This window comes from Convolutriloba macropyga, chromosome 8 (genome assembly GCF_964194025.1).
Source record: "Convolutriloba macropyga chromosome 8, txConMacr16.3, whole genome shotgun sequence".
In the NCBI taxonomy this organism is placed as follows: Eukaryota; Metazoa; Xenacoelomorpha; order Acoela; family Convolutidae; genus Convolutriloba; species Convolutriloba macropyga.
Window position 1 is genome coordinate 51,805,861 of NC_134475.1, and position 16,095 is coordinate 51,821,955.

Here is a 16,095-nt window from a genome sequence, read left to right on the forward strand (position 1 = left end):
AATCTGTAATTTTTTTAACTTGTTTTTGATGGTAGTGATATAATTTTGTTCAGTACTAAGGATTGCCACATCGCCACTTCTTTCAGATTTTCGATCGCATGTTTCAAAAGATTTCCACTGCCTTGGCAGAAAATGTTGAGGGTTTGATACTCACGCAGCCATGTTTTTATTACAATTAAAAATAGCGACTTAATATTTAAAACTTCAAGCTCAACATTGAGTTCATCAAAAGTGGCTCCTAATGAGCGAATGTTTTGCGAGTATAACAGTTTCTCCATTTCAAGTTTGTTTGACCTAACTAAATTTTTAAGGATGATCTGTTTTGACAAACTAATTTTTCCTTATCAACATTGTTATCATCTTTTCAGTTCAAATTATTAGGTTTGAGACCAATGGATTTTCTGAGTAATCTTTTCCATATTACAATTACTAAGCTTATATTGGCTGCCAGGAAACAACGTTTAATTGCATCGATAAATGAGGGATGCCAGCTGCTCTAAAATTCTCATCTGAAGCTGATACGCTGTTTTATGCTAGCTATAATAAAAATCTTTGTACCGAAGTTTTCATATTATTTCATAAAGGATTAGATTTGACGCACATGAACGCGCTCACTCTTATTTAATTATTAATATATATATATATATATATATATATATATATATATATATATATATATATATATATAGATATACAAACATACACACAAACACACACACACACACACATATATATATATATATATATATATATATATATATATATTCTTTATTTAAGCCTCATAATTAGACAGCATATCTTTTAACCCATATATCAATACACCCCAATTTTCACAATAAGCTCTGCAAATTTTTTGTTGTGAGTTTTGTTCCCTCAAATTATCCAAGCCCCTATATTAAAACATAACCAACTAAGGTCGGTCGAACTGCTCTCAAACGACCCGCGAGCGGTTGCATTCGTCAGTACCTAGCCACTGTTTAATGAAGTTAGCTTTACCTTGATTGAAGGGGTGTGAGGTTAGGGTATTAGACGATGACCTCACGCCACATAACAGCCGCTGATGTGCGGCATCAACAAAAGAGTTAAGGAGAGAGAGAGAGAGAGAGAGAGAGAGAGATAGAGAGCGTGCGAGATAAAACGTGAAGAAGAAAGAGAAGGATAGAAACGCCAAACAAAACACACACTCACACACACACTGAGAGAGATAGATAGAACTAGGAATTTTTTCCGTGATGAGATTCGACACTACAACTTTTAGCCTTGTTAGTAACTAAATCATATCGAAAAAAACTGAAAGTGCAAAATTCAGAAGAAAAATTTCCACATATTGCACTGAAGAAAATGTTTAAAAACCTTTTCGAGTCTGGATGTTTGTCATTTAGCCCATTTGCAAGACTTAAAAGGCTTCGTTGGCCAGTAATGATCGTTAAACTCAGAAAAGGAAAAAAATACGCAAAAATTTTAAAAACAACAGCAAATTTTAACAAAATCTTGCTAAAATTCATGACATTATTATCTTCGGAACACCATTCCATTGTCTCAAGAGACTATCCAGTATCCCAATTTCAAGCGTTAAACAGTTTCGCTGACCCATAAAGATCCATAAGCTTGGAACATAATAATTTTCCAAAAATTATTTTAAGTAAAGTTTATCAAAAAATTGCTAAGATTCGAGTCAATAAGATAACCATTCCTTTAACTCTGGAAACACATCAGCAGCTTAGTATCAAATCTCGAAGGAGGTCCCTGGTGCTTGAACAAATAAAAAAAATCAAAAAATATTCAAAAAAACTTGAAAAAATTGAATACGCTTTTTTAAAAAAATTCTTGAATTCGTGATATTAATATCTTCAAAAACAAAACATTGCATCCATAAACTAGGCACTAATCTATTACCAAAGCCTAGAGGAGGTTTCTTGCCTCTTGAGGCTGGAAAAACCTGAAAAAAAAACAATTTCAAAAAACATGTTTATTGCCAAAACTTTTTCAAAAAAATGCTAAAACTAGTGATGTTAAAATCTTTAAAAACCCTCCATTGCATTTAAAAACTATACGATCAGCTAACATATTTTCAAACACTAGAGGAGGTTCTTTGGCTCTTGAGGCTAGACAAACCTATAAAATGACAAAAACTTTCAAAAAAACTTGAAAAAATCGAAAGTTTTATTAAAAAAAATCGATAAAATTTGTGATAAATAAAAGTTGAAAACTATTCTATGGCCAGTAAAAATTTTTCAGTAACGTATCATCAAAGCCTATGGGAGGTTTTTTCTTCCAGGGGCTGGAAAAACTTCGATGATGAAAATAAATTTTGAAAAATTTCAAAAAAAAATCAAGTTTTATAAAACATCTGCTAAAATTCGTGATTTTAAAACGTTGAAAACCATTCCGTTATCATTAGAAGCTATGCAGCAACCTATTATCAAACACTTAAGGAGGTTTTCTGAATCCTGAGGCTGAAAAACCTTGAATAAAAACAAATGACCAAAAAAAATTTTTTTAAATGCTATTTTTGTCAAAAAAATGCAAAAAATTTTGATGTTAAAATTTTGAAAAAAAAAGAATTCAGTATTTCTAGAAACTATATTTTAACCTATTAAAAAACCCTAGATGAGACTCCTCGGCTCTTGAGGCTGTTAAAACTCAAAAAATGACAAAAATTTTGAAAAAGCTTGAAAAAGTTTTCAAGTTTTGCCAAAAAAAATGCAAAAAATCGCGATGTTGAAATGGTGAAACCATTCTATTAACACAGGAAACTATGCAGTAACCTATTGTCAAACCCTAGATTGGATTCCTTGACATTTAGGGCTGTTAAAACTCAAAAATTTTCAATAAGCTTGAAAAAAATTGTGAAAATTAGCGGTTGTTCCTCACTAGCTAGCTACGGGGGGGGGGGGGGGGGGGATGGGGTTGACAACAGTCTGGTGGGGGCAACAGCGCGTTGGGAGGTAATAGTGGGGGGGTCTTCAACCTCTAAGAAGATCGGTGGTTTGTCAGTATCCACGAGGGGGGGTTGGGGGCAGTAGTGGGAGGGGTGTCAACAGTGGGGGTGTCTTCAACCTCTAAGAACCGCCCTTCACACCATAAGTATAAGTCTCCAAAGCAGTTTGAGCTGAAACAGAGCTGAAAGGCTCTAAGGGCACTTAATGACCGCGAGGCGCTAACTGTTTATCCCGTTTTTGAGGACGAAAATCAAAAGCGTCAGACGAAAAATCGGTCAAGCGAAAAATCGCATAAAAAAGACCGACAGGATTAATATAATTGCTACAAACTTCGTTTGAGAGCTATTAATAAAATCGAGGTAGAACTGTAGAGGGCTGAAATAACCGGTCTCGTTTGTGTCTTATAGAGTGAAACTTATAGGGGTAAAAAAGCGGGACGCTTTATAAAATATAACTTCCTCATTTTTTAAATGTCAACCGATTAATGTTCTGTTTGGAATGGACATTGGTAAATATAAAAGGTTTTAAGCATATTTACATAGTTAAATAACTGCTCGCATAGAATCTTTCGCCAATAATTATCAGGCAAACTCAGTTTTGCTTAATTACTTACTAAATCGAATTTGTTATTGTTGTTTACCGTTCTGTCGATACTTGGTAGATTATCCTATTTGAATGAGAAGACAAAGCATTGCATTGCAATATCATCACGTTTATTCAAAAACAATTGACGGCTATTGTAAAACCAGAATTCCATTAAAAATTATAATATCGTAATACGAAGATGGCTGGAACAATTTTGAATCGTGGCGCGCATGAACGAACCTAGGTGAGGTGGTAGGTGACTTAATCCTAATTTTGAACAAAAAGTTAACTTCGATAAATTGATTTTGTGACAAATTGATAAGTATAGTTCTAAAATATTGTTGTTATTGGTTTGTTCCACAAAAAGTAGTAGCCGATGTTCAGTTTGATGTTTTTTTATATTTGTTCCGAATCCGCTTAATGGCGGTAAGATCTATATGCTCAACTGATTTTTTTTGCTCAGTCAATTTTCGCCGATCAATATATTTGATATGAATTTAATCGTTGAAAACCTCATCGAGCATAGGTTAGGTAAATAAAAAATTTTCTTTAGTTTCCCTTTGTTGAGGAGTTATCGATGTTTTAATTATTGTCAACACCAGGTAAACTTAAATGGAACTACTTGACATCCGCTTCCTAAGTGCGTTTGTTAGATTGATATTTTGCCGGGCTTTTGCTAAATTAAACCCAAATTTGACCAAAAAAGATAAATTTTTTTGTGATAATTTAATAAATTAGATTAAACATTTTTCCGTTATATAACTTTTAAAATTAAATTGGATCAATTTTCGGCACTGCTCATCAAGTAATTTCAGAAATTTCTGCTCTGAAACTGAAACAATTGTTCTAAATGCGCGTCAATGGTATTGTCTGAATCAATGAATCAAACAAAAAATGGATAATTATTTTTTGCAATTTATGCTTGTGTTTTTTACTTGCTATAATGAGTTTTTAGGGTCTTTTTTGATATCTTATTGTTTCATTTGAACAGTGAAATGGTCCTAAATGATTTTCAGTGCGGCATAATTTTTTTTTTATGTTTTCGGTTTATTCTTTTCGCTTGGTTGTTACTATTTTACCTCTATGCGTTCTCAATTTTTTTTGGATTTTTTTCTGAGTTTTCCCCCTTTTTATCTCATGTTACTTTTGTGACAGTTTTAATAGCGACAGTTCTCATTGACTCAACTTATAAAAAAACTAATTGATTCAATTCAATGATTTTAGTCCATATTTAACTTTTTTGACAACTTTGACAACATTTGTTTTTTCATATGAACTCAATGACTTCTTTTGTATCCGCATATCCGCATATTTTTTTTGTTCTGTAATTTAGTCTAATTTAGTCACATCTGCAAAAAACCATATATTAATTGTTTATTGTTTTTCTTATTTAGCAACATGATCTATTTGACAGTATTTGTGTTCTAAAATTATCAATAAAAATTTTTGAGATTTACGCTTGTTTGTTGTTTCATTTTTGTTTTCCTGTTAGCATCAGTAAAAACAAGTCTCATCAGCTTTTAATTGTGTTCTTGACAAACTCATTGTTGTCTAAAAGACAGTAGTTCTAACGCTAACTCAGCATTTAATGACGACTCATGTATCACTTTTTTCTAAACAAAAACCGCAAACTATCATTTTTATGTTTTTGTTTTTTTTTTCTGGCGCATGCTTTGTTAACTATCAATTAATTTTTTCAAAGAGGTTGATGATGATGCCTTAACCTTTCCCATGTATGTGAACTGTGCTTCAGGACTTGTACTGCTGCGTTTTTTACAATTCAAAGAATTTGAATTGTATTGGTGCGCTGTGTTTTTTTACAATTCAAAGAATTTGAATTGTATTGGGGCGCTGTCTTTTTTTTTAAGATCTAATCACACATTTTCATGATTTTTTGAAGTCAAATTGGAGTAGTGATTTTGGTCACGCCGAAACAGGAAATGGAGCGAAAAAGCGAGTGGTTTTGCGGCGTGAAATTTTTTCGCTCTAATTTTAAAGTAGAGTGAGAATACGGTGTTTGAACAAAAATTAGCTTTATCGGTAGTGGTTTTTTGTTCTCATGCGGCAAATTCACTTTGATTTTTTCTGTTTTTTCGATTTTTTGGATCGAATTTTTTTCTAAATGGATTTTCCAATCCATTCATAGTCCGTTCTAGGTCTTGTTTTCTGTTTAATCAATGAAAATTTTTGAATTGTACGTCAGGACTTGTCCTGCTATGTTTTTTTCTTAAGATGTGTTCACACATTTTTCAATGACTTTGATCGTTCAAAACGGGATAAACAGGTAAAGCCCAGCGGGCATTAAGTTTCATTAGAGGCCCAAAGTGGGCTTTAGTTGTCCTTCAAGTGCTAATAGTGGTGCAGCTGTTGGGATGGCCTTTAGGGTTAAAAGGTCATTTTTAGGAGTTTTTGGGCTCAAAATGGTGCAATTTTTCATGTTTTTGTGATTTTTTTTGAGTTTTTTCGTTTGATTAGTCTTAGGTTGAAGTTTTTAAAAGTTGATTGAGGTTGTTTGCGATACAAAATTGCTTGTTGTGACCATTTTATGAGATATAAGTTTTGGTACTACAAACACAAACTCGCGAAAGGATACTAATTTTTGCAATTTTTTTTAGGTTTTTTGAAAATGTTTGTCATTTTTTGAGTTCTTTTAGCTCTAGGTGCCCAGAAACCTCCTCTAGAGTTTAATAACGGGTTTGATGATAGGTTACCGCATTGTTTCTAGTGGTAATGGAATGGTTTTAAACTTTTTGCCATCATGAATTTAAGCATTTTTTTTGACAAAGCTTGCAATTTTTTCATATTTTTTTGAAATTTTTTGTCATTATTCAGGTTGTTTGAGTCCCAGGGGCCAGAAAACCTCATTAACGGTTAGATAATAAGTTACTGAAAATTTTTTAGTTGCCATGGAATAGGTTTCAACATTTGAATATCACAAATTTTAGAAATATTTTGGACAAAATTAGCTTTTCAGGTTTTTGAAAATTTTCATCAGTTTTTCAGTTTTTCCAGCTTCAAGGACCAGCCAATCTGCTTTGAGGTTTGTTAATAGGGCACTTCATAGTTTCTAGTAACAATGGAATGGTTATTAACATTTTATTGTCTCGAATTTTAACATTTTTTTAAATAAAATCTGCAATGTTTTTGAGGTCTCCTAAAGTTTTTGTCATTTTTTGATATTCGTCCATTATCAAGTGCGAGAAAACCTATTCCACGTTCTGATAAAAAGTTACTGCATGGTTTTTAGTTTCAATGGATTTGTTTTCAACAATTTAAACTTTCGACTTTTGGAAGTTTTTTGATAAAATTTGCAATTTTTTTTCAAGTTTTTTCAAAACCTTTGTATTTTATTTTATGTTTTCATGTCTCAGTAGACAGTTAACCTGATCCAGTGTTTGATTGTATGTTATTAAATAATTGTTAAATGCTAGGGGGTAATTGAATGGCTTTCAACATTTTAATGGAACAAACTTTTTTTTTTGAAGTTTGAAATTTTTTCTAAAAATTATTGCCTATCGATCTATGAGCCAATGAGTTTTTTAAAGCTTAAAATTGGGTTACTGGATAGCCTCTAGAGACATAGAAATGATTCTGAAGATACTTATGTAACGATTTTCAGTAACTTTTGTGATAATTTGCAATTGATTTTTTTTCTTAAATTTGTTTGTCATTTTCGAGTTAATCATCGATCTTCAAGGGCCAAAGAATATTCTTCAGGTCTTGCAGATATAATACTGGGCCGATTTCAGAAACAAAAATTGTATTTGAACAAATTTTTGAAATAGGTTTTTTTTAAAGCGAGAAAATTTCGCCATAGGTTTGAAAGCTTCGAGTTTTAGCAATCAGTATATTTTGTTAAGTTTTGATTCTTTTAACTTCTCAACTATTGAGATGATTTTTTTGTGTTCTGGGTGGAATTGTTCAGTTGATCTGCTGGTCAGGTAGAGTACGTCTGAGTTTTTCTTTCAATTTTTTGAATTGTATTTCAGGACTTGTCCTCCTATGTTTTTTCCATTGTCCTTCGCTATTTCTCTAATGACCATCTGATAACGTGCCAAGGCAAATAATGACTTTTCAGTTGAGTTCCGCCATTCATTAGCTGGTTTTTGGTTCTTAAAAAATTTTGATCACTTCAACTGTTCTCCACTAAGTGAAATGAAGAAAAAAAAATAGTTTGAAATAGCTTCATTTGGTGCTTAATCAAGCCAAAAACTAGGATGAGCAGGATCGGAACATTATGTACGAACGCATATTACGGGGTCTCATTGTATAAATAACTAAAAACATTGAAACAATCACTTTTTAAAACCAAACTTGCAAGGTCTTGAAAGATTCTTTCAAATTACGCTTATCTTGCAGGATCCAAAATCCGGAATGTTATTTTACAAGCTTTTCTATTACGTTGCAAGATTCTTGCAAGATCTTGCGTCAATATTATTATCTTTCCTACCACCTCATCCTCTGAATCTAGCAGCACGGACAAGATTAAACCTGTTTCAATTATCGAAATGGGTAGTATTCAACCGCCCCAGTTTGTGAGACAACCTTCGGCGTCTTTTGTCATCAACTCCCGCATAAATGAAAAAGAACACTCCCAAGCCCAGCAAGAATCGAAGACGCAATCCATGTCTGAGCTGGAGTCATACTCTCTCGGGAATCGACCTCGAGGAACGACGACTTTCATAGAAACGGTTGTTCGGGATCTATTTATGCAGCTACCTTACGATGCCACATACAGTTCTATTTCAGATGAAAAACGGCGAAGAAAATTAGCCCTAACTTTGATCTCGCTTTCAATTTTGTTTGAGAGCTGTGCTTTCTATACCGCAATTTATTCTTTCATCCCCGTGGTTGACGCAAAGCCCTACGGCTGGAGCACTTTGGTGGCCTTTAACGTCATAAGTTTGGTTAATGTATTACAATACTTTGCCGCGTTTATCGCAACATGCCTTACAGACACTTACTTCGAACGATTCAAAGTAATTATTTCAGGTTACGTAATATACATGGTTGGTTACGCAATTTTTGTCTTTTTCCAGTTATTTGACGGTAACAAATGCTCTTTCGCGAGCTTCCTAATTGTTAGCCAGATAGATCCAAATTTTGGAAAATACTGCGCACCATTTATTGTGGTTTCGCTTTGTGTTATTGGCTTTGGATCTGGGATTTATACTGGAAATATTCTCATATTTGGTGCAGATCAAGCCACAAATCTGAATAAGGTTCCAGTATTCTTCCATGTTTATTACTGGTGCAACAAATTGGGTGGAGTTATCAGCTGTTACATGCTGAACTACGCTCTCATCAAAATAGTTTCCAAATACGATCAAAGTAAGAGAAATGCTATTTGGCCCATTTTTCATATTTGTTTTTTTTCTCTGCTGTCGGTCGTGAATTTCAATTCTACTAGTGTGGAGATGTGGCGTAGGATATTAGGCGAAAACGAAAAAAAAACGAATGGAATTTTTGCATCCAGTAGGCAAAAACTATTCATCCCTTGTTGCTTGTTAAAAAAGCAAAGTGATTGGCTGGGATGATCCTGAGCAGAGTAGAAAAAGTGAAAAGCGTTGAAAAAAAGATTTATGCATTGAAATTGCCCGCAGAAGTGTTTGTATTTTATGGAATTTGAATCCAATTTTTCGCACTTATATCTGCCAGAACGCATGACCGAAACAGACTGCACTCTCTTCCAACAGTTTTTTTGTCCAGTATGTTGGAATTATTTCTATCTCTAAATAGTTAGCAACTCTAAATAGTTCTAACTCTAATTAGTTAGCAATTTTTTGCCCCAAAAACGGCCTGTAATACTTGGTAAAAACAGGAAACTGAAAATGTAATTAATTAAAACAATTTTTAATACGATCTAAAATGCAAAGCTCTTGTACCAGTTTTTCTTTGTTAAAAAACGAAAAACGCAATTGTTTATAGTATTTTTTTTTTCTTTTTTTGTTTCCAATCGATGCAGTAAAACATTTTTAACTGATATGCATCATTTGTTTGAGCAATCTGAACAACTTAAAAAAACATTTTACGTGGATTATTATGAAAAGAATCATAATGAAAACGCATAAAGCAAGTAAAATCTTGAAAAATGTCATTTAAGTTCGTCATATATTGTATCTTGTATGATTACGTGTACGAGAGCTGAACTAAACAAGGCGGCTCGGTAATGTGCAATGGCACATAAGGTTCCGACCCCGCCCATCCACAATTTTGGCATAATTGTCTACCAAATGAGGAACAGATAGAAAAACCCAAAAATTATTTTTTGCGAATCCCAAAAAAGCCCAAGACTTTTTCAAAAAATTCTGTATGAACGATAAGATAGCCTCCAAAGCAAATAACTCAGTGGAGTAAAAATTGATGCATTAGATTGCTGTAATATGTCAATATTAAGGAAGCGAGTCAAGACGAACAGCAAAATCAAACAACAACAACAACAACAAACATTAATTACATCAAAAAATTTATGTCCCCCTTAAAAACTAAATTTAATAACAAAGTCAACATACCGTCAGATAAACCTAAAACTAAACAAAAATAACTTATAAATCACCAGAAAACATATGCGACCAGTCCATAAAAAGGTTTGGTAACAATTATACAAAAAAGAACAAAAACAGTAAAGTAAAAAAATATTTATTTTTTTGAAACAGTTAATTTCAAAGTAATAAATACCATTAGGAATCAATTAATATTACCACAAATTAACGATTACCATTGCTTCTATAGAAGTGCATTAGGACCTGTCCTTATTCATTTTTTAAAGCGGCTAAAAAAACAACAAAGAACAAACAAAATTCCAATTGAAAACGCTGTCAAAACCGTCAAGCCAAATTTTGGCACTCAAAATATATTTGATTACGCCTTCTTAAAACAATTATAACGTAGTACGTGTCCATTCATTAGTAAGACTAGGTAACAAGTAGACAAAAAAGCGAAGTGCTAAAGTATCTAATCCTTTTAATTTTTTTTCGAAACAAAATTACATTCAATGTCATGAAAGGCATTAATTACAAAAAGAGCTATTTAAATAGGGTTGTTTATTCATAAAAAAGAAGCCTTCGAGACCTGTTATTATCCAGAATATTTCTTGCATCTACAAAAAGAACGTCAAATTTGACAAAAATCAAATTAATTTACTTTTTTTTTGTGAAAAACCGGTGTCGAAGCCAGTAAGGTCATAACAAATTCTTTAAAAAAAAGATCTTGGGACACCAATACCTTTTATTCCTTTGACACCCATAATGTCATATTTGACCTGTAATTAACTAACGAGATAAGGTAACAAAAAGAAACATAAAAAGAACAAAATTGCGAAGTTAAAAAGTTTTTTTTTAATTTTTGAAAACGATTGTTTTCAAAGTAATGAAAGCCATCAGCTATCTACTAATATCAGAATATCGGTTCTTCTATTCTGCCATGTAAAGCCAATGAAAGCTATCACTATACAGGAAAATTCATACGACCGAAACGACAAAGTATAAATGACAGTTAGAGACAAAATTAAAAAATTCAATTGATTTCTTCAAGAAAGAGGCGTCGAGGCCGTTAAAACGATGATGTATATCTTTCAGGTTTTTAATATGTCCAATTGTGCCTTATTTTGAATGCTAATAAGTTGACATGAGAACTGTAAAGAATGTGATAATGTGACAAATTTAGAAAACGTGAAAAACTGGCAAATATCAAAACAAACAAAAATCTAAAATCTTGTAGTATTAAAGCCAGAAAACAATAACCTCAGGCTTAAAACTGCAACCGAGAATAAATGTTAAATCAGTAGAAAGAAGAAGCAGTTCTTTTTTTGCTGACACTAAGCTGGAAGTTGAACAAATTAAGAAAAAAATAGAGGAAAAGTTAGTTAAGCCATTATTTATTTAAAAGTCATAAAAGTTATTATTTTTAAAAGAAACGACCATAAACTTTCAATTAAAAAACTAAATGCATTAGCTTGGAGATTCTTAGCAAGCGAATTGGTTGGTCCTATCACTCCTGAGCTTTGATTTGATATGTTCTGTTCTTTATTATTAAAAAAAGTCTTTTCTTAAAAAAAAAAGACCGACTGATTACAACCCGATTTTTTTGGATTGTAACAGTCCAAGAATGGCTCAAAACTACTCCTGCTAATACTTATTGTCCGTTAGGAACAATTGATTTTTCGACTGTTGTAGATATAGATAATTTGTTAGTTGAAAACTCAAAATAAATTCTGCATTTTTGATAATCAACTAGTAAAGTTAGCAAAAAATGGCAAAGTTTTAACTACAGTGAACTCTCAGCGGACTCTGAAGTAGAAATAGCCCCCCTCTGAGTCTACAAAGATTGTATGAGTGTTGTTTGGGGGTGTACTGTCGGCAAATTTAATCAAAGTGGACTGAAGTAGCTTATTTCGTGCTGTTTTTGATGAAAAAGGCTAAATTTTGAAACGTTTATCCAGTTTTTTTGACCAAAAAAATTAAATCAAAACAATCAACAGTGCTTGTTTGTCTTCAAAAATAAAATCAACGACACTATTCTTAAAAATTATAACAAATTTTAGCAAAATTGACGAAAATTTAGGCAAAAATTCCGGAAAATGTGAATAAAAACAACGTGAATTCACTCTTATTTTCTCAGAAGTTTAAACATCGATAACTCCCTGTAGAAAACGAAAATTAAAAAAATCGTTTTAATTCCATATTCTACGCTGGACGAGCTTTCTAATGATACCAGTCTCAACTCTCTACGATGAATATATCGAGCGGCGAAAATTCACGGAACAAAAAAAAACCCATTTGAGTATATAGTTCCTCCCCCCTCAAGAGGGTCGGAACAATAAAAAATCGTGGAAATCTAACTTAATTTTAAAAGCAGAGGGTCTGATGAGCCACCAAGACATGGCCGTTGCCCGCAAAAATTTTGCTATAAATATTTTTTCAATTGCTTGCAATTTCTGTTGCAATTAATCAATGATATTTCAATTCTCAAATACTCGGTTAATGATTGGTTGAGTATTTTGCAGTAATATTTCAGAAGCATTTTTAATCGGCTCCGAAACGTCTCCGTAATTATCGTTACAATCTGTCAACAAATATTCGATTCTCTTCCAAATCGACTCTTTTCAACACGGGCTCTCTCACACGTCGCCTTCATGTATGTATATGAATTGTGAAACTATTATTAAATACATTTTTGACTATTGACTCCAATTTGTATAAAGAAGGCTGGCCTCAACTTTTTCTTCAAATAAAAAACTTCACAACAATTTCGAAGAAAATCACAACAATTTATTTCCTCAACAGAATAATAACTCCTCATTATGGTAGTATTGAGATAGACAGGTCACGTTTTAATTGCCGAACGTACATTACACCAAAGGTTCTCCAATTATGTTAGCTTTTCCTAGTTTTTTTTCGATTTCAACTTTGATCAAATATTTTTTGTAAGGAATTGGAATTTTGTTCCTTTTTTTAAAAAAAATATCTTTTTTATCACTTCCTCAACAGTGGCGTAACTGCGGTTGCTGTGAGAGTACTACTACGTCTTGTTTCAGAGCACGAGTACGATTACTCGGCCACAGTCTCGTTAGCCTGTTTGATCATTTCCTTTCTCTGCTTTTTGGGTGGCAAGAGACTGTATTACTACAGACCTAAACAGAAGGACCTCGCCCCTACTGTCTTGGGAATCATCGTCAAATTCTTCTCACATGAGACTAAAAAGAAGCACTTGGATTATCAAGGTTAGAGTCAGTCATTTATTCCAGATATCATTTTTGAGTTTCTCAGAACAACATGCAAAATTCCTGGTGCAATGGTGAGCCAAAGACTCTTGCAAGCTGATTCAAAACGTGCACGATTTTTGTAAGAATCTTGCACGATATCAATCCTGGCATTTGGAACAAGTTAATGCTTATCAACAGGTTTCAGAACTCAATCGAAAAAATCGGTTTTGGTCCAAAAAAATCTTGCAATTTGAAATCTTGCAAGAATCTTGCCAAATTTTTGCACGCTTTCAAATTCTAAAAAAAGTGCTGGCGTATTTTTTGGGGATAGAACTAGCTAGTAATGAAAAATAAAATATATACTATTTGATAGAGAATGAGTGTTTCTTTCATTTCTGCAAGATTTTGAACCCCAACATTTTGATCTGGCTACATGAGGTGATTGGTCTAGCTGAAAACATCAATAACAAAACTGAAATAAATATACACGAGCCATAAAAATATCTGGAGCTAAATCACAACTAACTTTCGAGATTTTTTCCGGTATGATTTTTTCTTCGCCCAATTTCATATATTGCAGGAATCCTGCACGTTTAAAACCACCTTGCTATTGTCGCCAGATTGTTTTATGATTTGAGGCCTATCATAACTAGGGTAGTTCTACGGTGATTTCTGTTTTCATAGTTCATTTGATTTTGTCCAATAGTTCTGTTAGTTTGACGTTATCGTAGTTCGTCGGTCATTTGAAATTTTATAAAATGAAAAAAGAACGAAATCCGCTGAGTCCTCTGCTTGAATTGATATTTGGGTGCTGCTCACAATTTTCTTGCTACCTGAAGTTGTCAGCTGATTTATTGTTTATTTAGCTATTGGCTTTGAATAGGGTGGAAGTTTTTCTCTCCAAGATTGGAATCAGCGCATCTGAGCCGATGAAAAGGGTTTTTCCCACGAAAATTTAGTCCAACATTATGGTATACTGTTGTATGGTTACATAACTTCTAAGCAAGGTGTAGGGAGCTATAACGTAAATGGCCGACGGTTGTTAATATAACCCAACAACTTTTATTTTACCGCCGTTATTTTACTTATTCGAATACGGCGCACGGTTGATGCCATTGCTATTAGTTGAAAAAATCCGTCACGTTTGGACAAACCGAAATAATACGCCTTTTTGCACATTCCTTGACTTATGGAATGCATTTGACACTGTCAAGTATAAAATATTTTAGCAATGTTATTGTTAGGGTTTTCGCAAGGAAACGAACGAACTAATTGAATTGTATCCCAAAAAACCAAAAACATTACATAGAAAATGGTACAAAAAAGTCATTGGCACAAGTAGTAGAATCAGTTGTACCTCAAAGGTATATCCTTGGATCAATTTTATTTCGTATCTGTCTTAATGACATCAAATGAACGCATAAGGACACAAAAATGATACTCTATGCTGATGACATAACTATTAATTGGGAATCAAGAATCCCGATTTGTGCAAAAAATGTCAATTAACACTGGAACAAGAGAATAACTGGATAAAAGAAATAAGGTTATTTATGAACGCAAAGAAAACAAAAAAAACATAATTTTTAATGGTCAAACTAATTCTCGCTTTGAGAAGTAATTCACTATTGAATATGTGAATGATTTCAAATACCTAGGTGTGGTTTTTGATGCACACATTTGATGCATACATTTTACAATATGGATTTCTCATGAATGAAGCAATTTATAAAAACGTATAAATATTTGAAAATTTTTTGAAAAACCAATAAGTCGCTGAATTAAAATTATCTTCTACGAACGAAAAATTGATTCGCTCGGCTCCGTAAGAGAGGAGCATAAAAATTACACTGTTGAGGAACTGCATACTTTTTAAAACACGTGTTTGTGTTGTCAAATTTGCTCTCCTTCAGAGAAACAGTTTTCAATGGTAAATCTAAAAAAGTTTCAACCAGCAATCGATTGAGTTTGAAAAATTGTTGAATAGTGGAAACACAAATTTCGAGTTAGTTTGAAATATCAAAAATAAGTTTATAGACAAGGTTAGAAAGTCAACGAGCAAGAGACAGGTGAACTGGTGCACAATTTTCTCAGGCAATTTTATTTTTGTGAAATGATATTTCAATGAGAGATTTTATGATTTTGAACTAAACCCAAAACCTTGCTGAGGTTTTTTTCTTTTTATCCAACTTTATTGTATCCCTATTAGTCACACAAAAATGTCTTTTTCTCCGCTAGAGAGCCTTCAAAAGAAGTCAGTCAGACCTATAAATGCGCTCATGGTTGGTGCGGTTCTAATTTGTATCTGTAGCAGTTTTTTTCTGTGCAAACCTGTGTAGTCGTTTTTTCTGTACCAACCATAAGCAATTTATTATTATTATTATTATTATTATTATTATTAATATTATTATTATTAGTATTATTATTATTATTATTATTATTATTATTATTATTATTATTATTATTATTATTATTATTATTATTATTATTATTATTATTATTATTATTATTATTATTATTATTATTATTATTATTATTATTATTATTATTATTATTATTATTATTATTATTATTATTATTATTATTATTCTTATTATTATTATTATTATTATTATTATTTTTATTATTATTATTATTATTATTATTATTATTATTATTATTATTATTATTATTATTGATAATTGAAATATCAAAAATAAGTTTATAGACAAGGTTAGAAAGTCAACGAGCAAGAGACAGGTGAACTGGTGCACAATTTTCTCAGGCAATTTTATTTTTGTGAAATGATATTTCAATGAGAGATTTTATGATTTTGAACTAAACCCAAAACCTTGCTGAGGTTTTTTTCTTTTTATCCAACTTTAT

General features: G+C 32.2%; 1 protein-coding gene across 1 annotated transcript in view; it reads left to right on the forward strand.

Moving 5' to 3' along the window:
- The first annotated feature begins 3,501 nt into the window (after positions 1–3,501).
- LOC142345106 (solute carrier family 15 member 4-like) overlaps positions 3,502–16,095 on the forward strand; it is a 44,377-nt gene continuing 31,783 nt past the window's right edge. The window contains exons 1-3 of the mRNA XM_075397192.1: positions 3,502–3,771; positions 7,999–8,858; positions 13,063–13,248. Coding sequence (XP_075253307.1) covers positions 3,758–3,771; positions 7,999–8,858; positions 13,063–13,248 — 1,060 coding nt within the window. The 5' untranslated portion in view covers positions 3,502–3,757. The remainder of the gene's footprint in view (positions 3,772–7,998; positions 8,859–13,062; positions 13,249–16,095) is intronic.